General features: G+C 33.2%; 1 protein-coding gene across 2 annotated transcripts in view; it reads left to right on the forward strand.

Moving 5' to 3' along the window:
* LOC135216376 (coiled-coil domain-containing protein AGAP005037-like) overlaps positions 1-15,000 on the forward strand; it is a 1,031,334-nt gene that overhangs the window by 597,876 nt on the left and 418,458 nt on the right. For both annotated transcript variants that reach the window (XM_064251640.1, XM_064251641.1), the window contains one exon: positions 13,357-13,504. In XM_064251640.1, the coding sequence (XP_064107710.1) occupies positions 13,357-13,504 (148 nt within the window). The remainder of the gene's footprint in view (positions 1-13,356; positions 13,505-15,000) is intronic.

A 15,000-nucleotide genomic window follows, 5' to 3' on the forward strand; every position in this document is an offset into this window, starting at 1 on the left:
TTTGTTTTTGATTCAGTCTTGTTGAGAAGGGAACGCAGGAGGGCAATTTACAAGAGAAACATTACAGTGATGGGCAGGCAAGACTAATTTCCAGCTTTAGAAGACTAAAATAAAGATTAGAACTTTAGACAACAAAAATAAGCTAAATTTTATACATGAACATCCAATAATGTGAACTATGTGATGCTTTAAGTCACTTGAAGTTTTCATGACATCGATCCAGTACTTAACAATACTTATGTTTTCTTTCATGCAAAGCTACAACATTGTTATAAAAAGTTATAATAGGATTGTATTGACATTTAACAGGTAAATTATTAGAAATGGAACTGTAGACTGGGATGATACTTAATTATGGAAAGGATTTCCTGAATGGTGCCAGTACACGTACACACTCGTTTGAAAATATTAGATATCATGATACAGAAACTGCTTGTGCCTCTACAAATATATTTTGTGAGTATGCGGGAGATAAATTTTATATATGTAATTATAATTTATTCTGGTCCCTTTTTATTTTCATAAAAAAGTGATATTTTGGTCATTTAACTAACCATCCAATGTTTTGTTGATGACGACTGTCCATGAAATTGTATTGACATTGACAGAACTTTGGCTGTCACTGACTGAAGTGTCAACCTTTACAGTATCCTGTTCTTTGTCACCCGAATGGGGTTCGTATCTATAAGGATCCCCATTACCTAACTCATCTCCTTTCTTTCACAGCCGGCTTCACAATCAAAATCCTCAACTCCTTAAATCAGCCTCTGCACTCGATATCGAGTGTAAAGCTCGCTAAATTGTCTCGCATTCCTGTCTGTGGTCTGGCTCCACACGGTTTCTACGGTGAAAGGTTTTGCTAGTGATATTAGCCAAAAAGGCGCGTATTTATTATTATTATTATTATTATTATTATTTTATTATTATTATTATTATTATTTAATTTGAATAGGGAAAACGAAATTTCATGGGCTTTGTACTGTTAGCCTGGTGGCTCTTAACCTTTTTATTGCCACGCCTCCTATGAGAGTTAGTCTTTCCCTTCACGCCCCCTTTAATTCTATGAGTAAAGAAAAAAGAAGAGAAGGAGTTTCGAAGGTTAAGGAGGGAGGTCAATAACTACGAATCATGGCAAGCCCAACGAGTCTAACTAGAGTAGAAGACTGTAAGAAACTAACGCTGCAAGGCGTCACCTATGCATTGTTTTCAGAAGCCTCTGCATATTAGATCTTCACTCTTGTTAAGAGAGTAATGAATATAATTAGAAAATTTACATTTTTCCCTAGGGGTCGCGCCTCCCTTGGAAATTGGTGACGCCCCCCGGGGTTGAGAACCACTGTTTTAGCCTTTTATTACTGGACCTTCTTATAATGTAAAGGACTTGTAGAATATTTGAATTTTGTTGTTGTTTTATGTTTTAAATATTTTCTAGATCACGAATACTTTAAAGCCATTTGAACCTACAATACGAACTCACAAGCATACTGTACACATTATTGAATGACATACCCCTTCTTCTTCTAGAGCCTCTCCCGCTGCTCACCTCCACTTAGGAGCTTCCCCACCACCGCCCAAGGGCCTAAGGGATTAGGCGAATCGAAAGTGGGCTTTGCTCATGTTTTTATTCCTTCATCTAGTACGTTACGAAAGGGGGAGAAAATTCTGTTGTGATACATGGCAAATAGAATAAGAATAGCTTAACGTAGGAGAGAAAGGAAGAGAGAAAACGAACTAGGAGCCTTTAAGCAGCTGTGTAACTACGCCATTTTTATTGCGTATGAATTCTAAATGTAATGTCAACCTTTGCTTTCCTAGAGCCAGTAGTAGGAGTAATTTATTTGGATCATTCAGAGTAATTCGTCCCCTTTAAAGCAATTCTTCAAACTTGCTCGCTCGGTCATTTACTTTAGTAATCATGATAAATGAAAGGAAATTGTCACTCCGTAAATAATATAAGCCCTACCGCCCAAAGAAAGGTTATGTTCCATTAGCCCATTAACCGATTTCTCTCTCTCTCTCTCTCTCTCTCTCTCTCTCTCTCTCTCTCTCTCTCTCTCTCTCTCCGTGTTTTGAGGGCTAGTACCATTTGTAGGGATGTAAATTCATAGGCACAAAGTTCTTTTTTACCACAAAACCTTCCTCTAGTCACTGCAACATGTTCTAAAATGATAAAGAACCATTTAGCAGGTTCATTTCTTCCTCCATTTTGGCTACCCATTGACGGAAGAAAGGCGGTCATAAAAAGATCAGTACGTAGATTAGAAGAAATCATTTATATACCCCACATAACTTTTATAGATTCCCCCTTGATAAACCTTGCCATTTGTAAAGAAAATAGATTACAGTGATATTTTCTTGGAAATTGTTCATTTATTTCCTATCCCATCTTCTTCCTTCTTTTAATTTTATTCTCTCTCTCTCTCTCTCTCTCCTCTCTCTCTCTATCTCTCTGCCCCTCTCTCTCTCGTCTCGTCTCTCTCCTCTCTCTCTCATCTCTAAAAAAAACCAAAAAATATATATATATATATAAATATATGTTGTCAAGAAAGGATGCGTAAGTAAACCAATCCTTATGAAGAAACTTTAGTTTTGTAACAAAAATCTTTGCTCGTTTTGATGTATCTTCAAATAAAATTTTCTAACAAACTTCTTTCAGCTCCAGGAATCATGGAACTGAGGTTATATCTTACCTTCCATTTCTTTTTCATATGACTAATACAAACTTCAGCTTTCCATTTTCTGTTACAAAGAACGGAAACCTAAGCCCTCTGGGCAGCTGGCAGTGAAAGATCGTATCTTGTAAGAAAAACCAGTAAAAAAGTGTATTATTCGGAAGAATACAACCGTATGTATTTACCCACCATCGCTAATCAGATCACTCTTCGGTAATTTACGAGCTCGGGCCCTTGTTTTCCTAACGTATTTAGTGTTGATAATGTAAATATTTGAGCGCAAAGGATTTATTATTTGTTAGCAAGAGGCTCTCTGTCCACGTTTGGAATAATGGCTATTCTGCTTTGGTCGAAGCAGGCGTTGTGTTTTTCATTCCATTTAATTACAATACGCTTCTGAAAGTAAGGACAGCTGGTTTATGAGTGTTTTTTTCTTTTCTGGTACAAGTTCCTCTCAAGATTCTTAAAATGATGCGTTTTTTAAGATATTGCTTTAACTGATGAATAACTATAGCAACGTAAGAGGATCCGTCGGTACTGTCCTCTTGGTAATTGTAAAGGATTATAGGTGCTATAACGCTTACTAAAGTAGTTGAAGTCCTTTTAGATCTACTATGATAAATGTCGCCAGGCGTTTAGGTTCAAATTTGTCACATCTTATTCTGGGGCAAGTAAATTCCGCATGCATGTGTAACGTGAAAATTGTAATGTTCTTGTAAAATATCAAACTGTGTAATGTTTTAGAGTAAATCTTCATGTTATTTATGTGTATAAACGTAAATTAGAGGCTTAACAATTTATACAGGTTTGTCAAAAACATGGGTACAAAATAGTGTAAAATATTTTTTATGACAAAAGCATGAGTGTTTTATATTACAATTTCAAGCATGGTACTCTATACGCAATCGCGTCACAGCCAAGAATAATGAGGTAAATGCTCAATAAACGTCTAAAAAGAGAGTAAATATTTTATGTAGGTGGATCAAAAAACGTTATTAAGGTCAAATTAATCTATGATTAGGCAGTCTTAAGAATTCTAATATTTTCGATAAGATCTGTCCTTCTAACATATTCAAACGAACTCGAAGAAACTCAGTAGAAATCATTAACGCCTTTTCAAGTAATGTTTCACTTGGAATAAAAACAAGAACGTTTAATCCAGTCATTTGATTAAGATATCCATAACGAGTTATTGGAAAAATCGTTAACTTGGATCATTTTGTCTTTGGCCTGCAATACTAACAAAATACGGACAATTTCGAAATGCTTTTTATGTCTCAATAACGTTTTCCTTCTCACAGATTTTTCAGATTCGGACTAATTCTTTAAATTTGTTCTGTCAGCGCATATTTCAGAAGGATGCTAACAAAGATAGCTTTATGCTTGTCCATTTCTTGTGTGTGGATATACTCGTATATACGCTTACAAAAGGGTTTCTGACGCTAAAAACACAATAAACCAGGCGTCACGGAATCTTCACTCACAACTCGATAGGGACGTGGCAATGATGCACAATTATTTAAGACATTTTCGATAACTGTCTAGTAATTCTTATATAAGAACACTGCCATGAACGAGGCCTTTGTCTACAGAACGTAACAAACAGAAGAAAAACACCGCTCAGTGATTGGTAACAATTAATCAAAAGGCTCTCTTTCACATAGTAATTTTCAAAAAGAGCGAGTAGTCATTCGAATGCTTGTACAGCGCATTTTGCTCTGAATGTCTATATCAAATTTGTAGGAAAATTTGTCGTTCAATATTTTCGTTTTATTATTTTTTTTACTGGCTAAGTCGATATGAACAGTTCTCATGGAGTAACCAGTATCATCCATAATTTTGTATAAATCTAGGAAGCTGCTCCCCATTCATTCCAGTATGAATTAATCCATCATCCAAAATGAGAAAAATATTTTTTAGAATTTTGTAATTCATGAGAATATGTAAGAGGACTCTATTTCTTTTCAAACGAGATTGATAGAACAGGCAGCATCAAGTCGAAGTCCGAAGAAGAAAAAAAAAAAAGAGGAATGGGACGGAGAAAGGCCTTTAACACTCCAGAAAAACAAAGACCTCTTCTGAAAAGCGGAACAAATTTAGGGGACTCGAGAAACAGGATTAGACGACATGCCGCCAGAAGGCAGTGGCCAGGATCATGTTTGCAGGAGCATGATTGCATGATCACCCCCACCTCCTACCGCTATCCCGCCCCACCCCCTTCCCCTCAAAATGAAGGCAAAAAGAAATTGAACGATAAGGATGCTGACTCGCCTATCATGCAACTATCTTTTGAATGACTGCTTTTAATATATAGAAAATATGAGCGTGATATTTGTAGTAAGAACTGATAAATCCCATTTATGGACTCAAAAGTGGAAGAGGGGAGAAATTTTGATATGGAAACACAATCACATGTTTTTAGAATATTCACCAATTAAAATAATAAAGTTTGGATATGTATTACAAGAGGTTTGATTTCCTCTCCATGAAACAGGTTGAATGACTGTAGTAGAGAACTAGAAAGAAACACCACCTAACGTTTTAATTGTGCACGTTTCAAAAATCATAGCTGATAGAAAAATAAATTTCGGTTCTCAAAGAAATTAACTTTTCATATTTGTTTTGAGTGAGAGCATGGAAGAAATTATAATCCTGTGATGCTCATGAAAATGAACGGGAATGACTTAGTTATTTTTCTGTAGTGTTGACATTTCAAAAAGTCTATCATTTATCTGATGGACGAGAGACTTTTCTCTCATTTAACCATTCACTTTTTAAGCATCTTAATTACTCTCATGAAAAAATTCACATCGAATTTACAGAAAGGGTTATTTTTACAACTAATATTAAAACCTACGCAAAATTTTAACTTGCCAAACAAAGTTAGTTCAGAAATAAATTCGGAATAATGCCAATTTAAGCCATGCGGAAATACAGTTAGGTCTAACCTTCCACAAGGCAAGAGAAAAGAAAGAGAAAGAGAACACGATTCATTCTTGTTGTTTTATTAAATAAATTACATATAGAAATTCACTCACAGTTTTGAAGGATAAAGCGGGAATTCCATATTTCCCCATATATTCTAGTCCATATCATCTACAGACAAACACTTATGAGGAGCATGTTGACTGCACGCGGAATTGGATTCTGTTTCGAATATGACTCCTCGTATGAGAATCTCAATGGAGGTCAGCGAGGGCTTAAAAGGGGTTGGGTGAAATATTTGATCGTTAAATGGCAAAAAGAGTGTTTTTCGGCATCTTTGTTGTACACGCCGGTCCTTTTGTGTTTTGTATGTACGGTGACGTTGCCAGTATTTTAAAATTTTTGTCAAAGGGCGTGAAGAATTCGTGAAAAAGTAATTTCCGTGTGTGGCAACTTGCTTTCTTTTTATTGACGGCCGTTTATCGATTTTATTTAGGCAAGAGCTTGTTAATAACTCCACAATTTATTAGAATTACATCATTCAAGTGAATTATTGAAGTTATCATTCCATGCCTAGTACGTTATTTTTACCTTTCAACTGTTGGGTAAGTTAATCATAGTTGGCAGAAATTAGGAGTTACTCACAAATAGTGTTGCGGGTGCTTTATAATAAAAGATACAGGATTCATTGATATAATTCTTAGACTTTTTACGCACCCCCATCCCCACAAAAGGTGTGAAAACTGTCTTTAAGAAAAATTTCTTGTAGAGGTATAAATATGACTGTAAATACATCCAACCTGTCAGATTGTTACGTGTAAGTTTAACTGAACCTCAGATGTTTACCAAAATCTTCAGATTTTTCTGGTTACTCTAAGCTTTCTCAAAGTAGTCTAATTCTGCGTCTAAAATATTTTGCGTTTTATGTAGCCTTTGCAAGGCCTTTTCCTCATTCTAGTTAATACAATTTTATGCTATCCTTGCCTGACGCATTTTGGAAATATTGTCTTACACTTGGGGCTAGTATCATTCCTGGCCCTGCCTTCACCTCTTGCTCCAGATCCTCTTTCGCTTTGCTCCAAGATGCCTTCAATTTTTCTTTTATTCTAATAGCTTCATGCACTGTTTCATTGAAATACTCTCTCTCTCTCTCTCTCTCTCTCTCGTCTCCAATCTCTCCCCCTCTCTCTCTCTCTCCCCCAAACCCCCCCCCCCCCCCCCCTCCCGCCCCCTTCCCCCCCACCCCCCCCTCTAAAGATAGCCGGATGACATCCGTCCGAAAAATTCCCCTCAAAATTCTGACGTCATCAGAAATCTTGAGACTTCATGATTTATAGTCTTTGTGTGTGTGTGTTTTTTTTTTCTTGTCTCTACTACCAAGGTTTTGGGATTAATTTCCTGTCTTCGTTTAACCTATTTTAAAAAATATTGTTTCCATTGAGCATATGGCTTCCTTTCCATCAGGTGATAGTGTTGCCTCCATTCTCTTCTTCTTTCCTTTGTCCTAAAGTGGATACGCCTGAGCATTGGTCACATTGGCGTCATAAAACGAGGTCTGCGACAAAATCAGCCTTTGTATTAAAAAACAATCTATTTTGTAACTATTTATCAAATCAAATACTTTTTCTGCTACTTTTTCCTTCTGCAGAATAACTTCAAATTGAGCGAATGAGGCTGACTTTGTGCGCCTGCCTGAATTCGGATGCAACATAAGGTTTCGAGTCCCCGGAAATATTCTGCGCAAAAGTTTCGTAATAGAAGCGATTCCATGAAAGATCGATGCTTTAAAAAACTTGACACTTCACATGAGCAGGTGCTAACTTTTACGCTTGACCTGAATACTATCTTTCACTTACCAGCTAAAAACTTCCCTAGCATATTGACACGTTCACTATTTTACAAGATGTGGAAAATGTAAAATACGTTGAAGTAATCTAATACCTTACCCCGGAGTGTGTTCATCTGGTATTCCGTCTTTGTTATTTGGATTTGCATTGCTCTCTCTCTCTCTCTCTCTCTCTCTCTCTCTCTCTCTCTCTCTCTCTCTTTGGCGGGAAGTGCAGATTCTAAGAATTCAGTCTCAGTTATTACCGTTTATATCTCAAGATTTGAAAAGCACGGTCTTTGAAAGTTGACTTCCGGGTATTAACTTTCTGCGTCAATGTAAGACACACGTGTTAACCTGAGGCCTCTGGCATATTTAATGGGGTACTTTACTTTCTTTTAGACACATCGCCAGAGATGCGGACGACAAAGTCTACCGGTCTTTTCCTTTATTGCTCTTTATGCTGTTTTGTGGTCAAGTCGTGTGTCCATCATACGTCAATAGACTTATTAAGTTTTAGTGATATATATATATATATATATATATATATATATATATATATAACATACATATAGCATATGTTGTATATATATTTTCATATATATTTATTTAATATATATATATGTATATATAATACATATAAATAATATTACATAATATATACAAATATATATAAATATATATATATACATACATATATGACATATGTTATATAGATATAATTTAATATACATACATATAGACCTATGGTGTATATAAATATGTGTATATATTATTCATATATATTTATATATATATAATAGATATATATATATATATACATATCATATATATACACATATAAATATATATATATATATATATATATATATATATACATACATATATAGACATATTGTATATAAATATTATAATATAATATATTATATATATATATAATACTACATACATATTATAGACATAATATATATATAATTAGTGTTATATATATTACATATAACAATATATATACATATATATAATAAATTTATTATATAAATAATGTATATTAATACATAAATACATATATATATCATATATAATAAAATATACATACAATATATTAGTACATATATATATATATATAATAATACATAATATAATTAGACATAATGTGTATATATAATGTATATATTTTATATTCATTATATATATATATATTTATATATTATATATAGATAATGATATATTCATATACATATATAATACATATATATAGATAAAATATATAATATATATATAATATATATATAATATATATATTATATAATAATCTTATGTTATATAGTTACATATATATATCACACATTATATATATGTATAATATATACTATAATATAATATTATATATAATTATATATATATATAATAGTATATATAATATGAAAGGCATTGTGAGCAAATACTTCAAGAACAAGTTTGCCTACTTGAAATTAATAGAAAAAAGAATATACGTAGATATCAGAATAAAAACAGCAAATCGAGAGATGGTTTCAGGAATGAGCGCAATTCCTAGTGCGATGGAGTGAGTGTTTTGATTATCTGATATATGTCGAAAATAAAAAAGGTTGGGGGGTGGGAGGTGTGGCAGGAAAACTGCATGATGCAAGAGTGGGAAAAGTCAACTTAAATGTGAGAATAATAATTTAATAATTAAACTGAAAATGGAAACGCACCGAGAATTATAATTGAATTACTTTGGTAATATTATAATAGTGTGAGTGAGTTAGTAGCGAGGGTTTGAATGGCCTGGCTTGACGAGAAGGTTTTGAATTAATGGCTAATAATTGCAACTGATACTTTGCATAAAGGTAAAGATGAAAGAAGAAACTTAAAGAATTATGTAAAAATGGAATCGCTTAATGTACCAGCGAAGTGAATATTTGGATTTTCATTGAGAAGGTAAAACAAGTAATAAAAGATGAAATCTGTCGATGTTTGCTGATGGTAAAATACTAATCGGAGGTTTGATAGAGGAACTATAGAAGCTTGTGAAAGAGCTCGGAAGATTTCCCAAGATGAAAAATTTAAGCATAAAAGTTTGAAAAATGTAGGTCAAAAATGTAAATGGAAGTAAAGAAGGTAGAACAACGAATCATGATCTGTATACTTGAATGAGAGAAGAGGTAAGTCACAGGCGAATAAGACAATGGACGCCGGGACTAGAGCTAGCTCTCCTTTTTGCAGGATTGGTAGATGAATTGATATGAAATGCAAATGGTTGAAGCTTTTGAGGTTCATTGATTTTGAAGCATGTGTTGTCAGAAGATCTGCGAATTGTGAAGATAAGTAGAGGCAAGAAAAAGTTTAGCGGATGGGAAACAAGGCGTAATCCGACCTCCAGCTTACTTCGTAAGCATGCAAGATTTTCCTTTCACACATAAGTTGTAAACATTGTAGTCATAAATTTAAACATAAATTAAACGTGCTTAAAATCTAGTCAAATAGAGCCTTGTTTCATCAACTAAAATTAAAATAAATACGCTATATTCGTTTAGAAATAATTTTTCTGTGCTGTTCAACTTGCACATTATTTTCTACTTTTTCATTCTAATAAATAAATCATAAATATCCTATCCTAAAGTTCCTGTCGCTTTAACTCAACGCGAAACACCTTTTCAGGCTTTTTTTAGGTTCCTCTATAGATTCTTTCCTAAACCACCCCCCAAAAAACTAGAATAACAACAAGCACAACAACAAAACAAGGTAGTTTGTAGGTTTACTCCCCGAGTAAGTGGAAAATGTGTCAGTGTTTTCAGATGGTTCCGCCTTGTGAAGAGAATGGATGATGATCAGCCGGCGGAACGAGAGTATAATTCGGAGGTGCTCGGGTGGAAGGAGAGGAGGAGAGTACTTAATAGTGATGCATAGATAGATGGTGTGCTGGTGGAACTGGAATGGATAGGGCTTCATATCAAAATAGGTAATGTGGAAGCTTCTATACAAAAGAGTCAATGACTCAATCAACAGCACATTTTAAAAAGCAAGTGAACATTCTCATGAATTTTTCTGTAAGATATATTATATTAATATATATAATATATAAATTATATATATATATATATATAATAACATATTATATATATATATATATATATAATATATATATCTATATATATAATTTATATATATTATATATTTAATATATATAATAGATATATATATATATATATATATATATATATATATATATATATCATATAGGAGATAGGAAAACCTAAAAACTTTATATTATAGAAAAGAAGTACTTTGATTCAGAGGATAACTGTCTCTCCTTTAGGTAGGTAATGAAAATAGTACTTACTTTCCATATTTCGGCGTTTTTATGGGCTCCTTTTATTAGATGGAATTTTGAATTTTGTATTAACAACATTTTTACCATTCATAAATATATATATATATATATATATATATATATATATAATATATATATATATATGAATATACATATATTGTAGCAACAATTCCAAAGTTAAATTTTGACCAGACTGTTCTCCAAGACTAACATCCCACAGAAACGTGAAGTTCAGGGGTTGACCACAGTATGCTAAAACAAGCAATTACCGGGAACATTGACTGTCAGGTAACCCTCAACCACCAAATCTATCAAAAATTATGCATGATACTTGGGAGCTCTCTGCTACAACAAAGTATAAACTCTTAACTGAGGTAGTGAGAATATTCACATACAAGAATTATAACAGTTCTGAAAGGTCACTTAACCCTTGTTGGAGCTTTTGGCGTATATCTATACTATATCATAGTCAATATTGGGATACGAATGGAAATTATTCTAAAGGAAATGGATTTTTAAGGTAAACTCGAAAACTGAATTCTTTTTTGAAGCTGCCTCTGCCGTCTTTCCTGCGAACCCTGTTCCCCTGCCGTTTCAGTTGAGAGATTTGTGTTATGGGAATGTGACGTCTATGGCGCTCTCTATAGCTGTGCGTCTGGCACCTTCGGTCCCCCGTCCAGAACCCCCACCCACAACCCCCAACACCGTTGCATCCTGTGTTATCCCTTACGTTAGGTTCCCGTGCCTTAATGGGTCCCTCACCAACACCACTTGCCTGAATAGCTGTTGTATCCTTGCTGCCGTTACCTGTACGGAACGGAAGGCTGGACTTCTCGTTCCGTGGAATTGTTTTAACCTCCTCCTATCTTTTGTAGTTTGTGGTTACTGGAGTCTCTTTGTAATCCTCTTCGTCTATTTTTAAAAAAATTATGACAAGAAATAGTGAATTATTCTAGCTAACTGTTTACGTAAGTGTTACATCATAAGAATTCTTATCTTATAATAAATTCCTGTAAATTATAGTTCCATTGCTGTCGGTACCAATGTGAGTTTGACGTAGAAAACAAGTCTTGCCTATTCCCACAACAAGAAAGATTAATTACGAATTTATCCTGATGGACATTGCGGAGCTCAGTGGGATGCTTATGAGAAGGATGATTTTTGAGAATTAAAGAGAATGCAATATGACTTGAAAGGTGAGTTGTTGTTTACCACCTTTATTTTTAGCGTTTTTATAGTCTTTGGAACTATTTCGCAATTCAAAAAATAATTTAGGACTTTTTCAGCTTCTCGCTTATTTCAGTAACAAAGTTATTGTAATAAAGACATGACGGGTCCACTCATAAACTTAAGCAATGCTGAATAATTCAGTTGAAAGATAATAGCAAATCACTGCGATTCTCTTTAGAGACAAGAAAAACATGCCTGATTATACAAGAATAATATTCCCCTTCTATGGAGAAATAGGTTCTATTCTTTGACGTGCTTTTACATTGAAAAATACTTAGGCTTACATGACTCAGCAGAGCTTCCCTGTACTATTCTTACCGTAGTCCTTTCGATATTTATTTTATAAATTTAATATTATAAATCTTTATTCTAATGTATTCGCGTAGCATTTCAGCATTATAAATCCAAAGTTTTATCTTTCTCTTCTCTAGACTTGTGTGCTTTATGAAATCTAATTGTGCGTCCAAACTCACATACGTCATAATTTGCACACGTTGTTAGCCTAATTCCCAATGAGCTATTTCTGTTTCGTTTTTTAATATGAAACTTTTCGTAAGCACTCCTAATTTCTCTTCAGTATGTATTCAGGCCATAGCAAAGCCTCTTAATTCACAACATCACCATGACCAAGTATTTGTATGCCAAGAAGCGGCTTGATAGAGGAATTTCCTTAACGGACACCTTTTTTTTTTCTTTTCTTTTATAAGCGTCACTTGTTTCACTCCAACAGGATTTAGTGCGCAAAAATGTCCTTGCTCAACACGCCCACACACTGCATTACTTATGCTGCATATTATTCTTACTGTCACATGTAATGGAGTTGCGTGACAAAATGCAGTATTCTTACAATTCCCGTGAAATTAAATAAAGTGCTTCATAACGTGCCATTCTGGAATAAAACTTTTCTGCTATCATGGCTAGGACACAATATCTGATTTCCACACATTTCGGTTTGTATGAGCTATCCCATATAATCTCTTCGGTGTCTAAATGTTTAATTCGGTTGGCATGGGCATCATTCTGAAACCAGTAGAAACGAAAACTTCATTCATCTCTCTCTCTCTCTCTCTCTTTATACACACATACATATATATATATATAAGTAAGATATAGATATATAATATATATATATATATATGTATATATATAAGATATATACATGTATATATGATATATATATATATATAAAATCTATAAAACCCATATATATGATAAATTGTTTAACAGGATAAAAATAAATATACCCATTTCCACAGCATGAATAATTGTTACAGTTAGACTAATGCATTCGTTGATAGTTCCTGACTGATTTTATGTCTGAATCTCTTCCTCGAGCTCAGAGATTAATCAGGACTCATTTCCAATTGCAGAGATATTCGTGACCGCTCGGTTCTCAGGGTCTTCGAGGGGGAAGGAGTCAACGGTCAAGGAGGAGGGGTCTGGGACCAAGATCAGTCGTACTTCAGCGAACCCGAGTTCGACTCCGATTATCAACAACAGCACGTTCACAAGTCGAAGGTTAGTATAGCGTTTAACTGATTATATTTGTTGTCGTGGGAAAGGCAGAGGCAGGTAGAGAACTGCTTTTTTAATGACATAGCTGTAAGAGAATAGAAATATGCTTCAATGACATGGTAAATATATCTACGCATATATATATATTATATATATAGTATATATATATAATAATATAATATATATATATATATATATAATATATATATATATATATATATATATATAGTATGTATATTATATATATGATATATATTTATATACGTATATGTATATATATACATTTACGTATATATGTGTATTTATATATGCATATATATATATTATATATATATATATATATGTGTGTATATGTGTGTATGTATATATATATATATATATATATATATATATATATATATATATATATATATATATTATGCATACCGACTTGGCTTCCTATATACTACTTGGCGAAGACATAAGAATATATTTCTAAAATAGTATTATATAATTAAAGAAGTAAGATTAATTTAATACTAACACTACACACACACACACACACACACACACACACTTATATATATATATATATATATATATATATATATATATATATATATATATATATATACGTATATATATATATAATTTTGTATACGGTGAAAATAAGCACTTATGCTGTATATTTTTGCTTATAAGATAAAGTTACAGAGAATGGATTTCATTTCGTTAATACCCACGTTTTAAGCCAATGGTAACAGTTATCATATCATGTGAAATAATTAGTGAGGCAGAAAATGCAAAATGAAAAGAAATCTTCAGACCTTGAACACACTTTTGCTTTCTTGGGAATCGTCAAGGCCCTTCCTTACCTTTACTCGACGATATGGAATACATTTTCTAAAATATATCTGGAGGATTATTTTCCTTTGCGGTTCTATCGCAGAAAAGAATAAGAGAATAATGCTCTACAAAAATATGAAAAAGAAAGGAAAAATGTTTCCAATTGTGTCATATTCTTTTGTTCTCAATAAAAGGAAATAAAAATGTTGCCCTGATGCGAGTAGTCAGATAAAAAAAAAATTAATAACACCTGAGCAGTTCGATATAAAAGATGAACAAAGCGGCTCCTTTTCCTGGAAGTGTTAGAGTCTTTAATTTACCTGACTGTGTAACATGCGCATATATCTCAATATACTTCTTGAAATTGTAGAACCAAATAAGAAATCTTACTTGAGAAAAAAAAATTGTATAACTAACTTTAGGATACATACAGAAGGTTAAAATCACCTGTAATCGGCTCCGGACCTCCTGCCTTTCAAAATTAAACGCATTAGTGTCCAGCATCTAATTTAAAGTTGAATGGGAAACAGACAACAAAATTCCCTTTCTTGATGTTTTAATAATCAGAGATACGACAGAATACAAATTTACCATATACAGACAACCAACATTCTCAATTTCATACATTCACTACTTCAGCCATCATGACATTCTTATCGAGATAGGCGTAGCCA

This window comes from Macrobrachium nipponense, chromosome 6 (assembly GCF_015104395.2).
Source record: "Macrobrachium nipponense isolate FS-2020 chromosome 6, ASM1510439v2, whole genome shotgun sequence".
Classification (NCBI taxonomy): Eukaryota; Metazoa; Arthropoda; class Malacostraca; order Decapoda; family Palaemonidae; genus Macrobrachium; species Macrobrachium nipponense.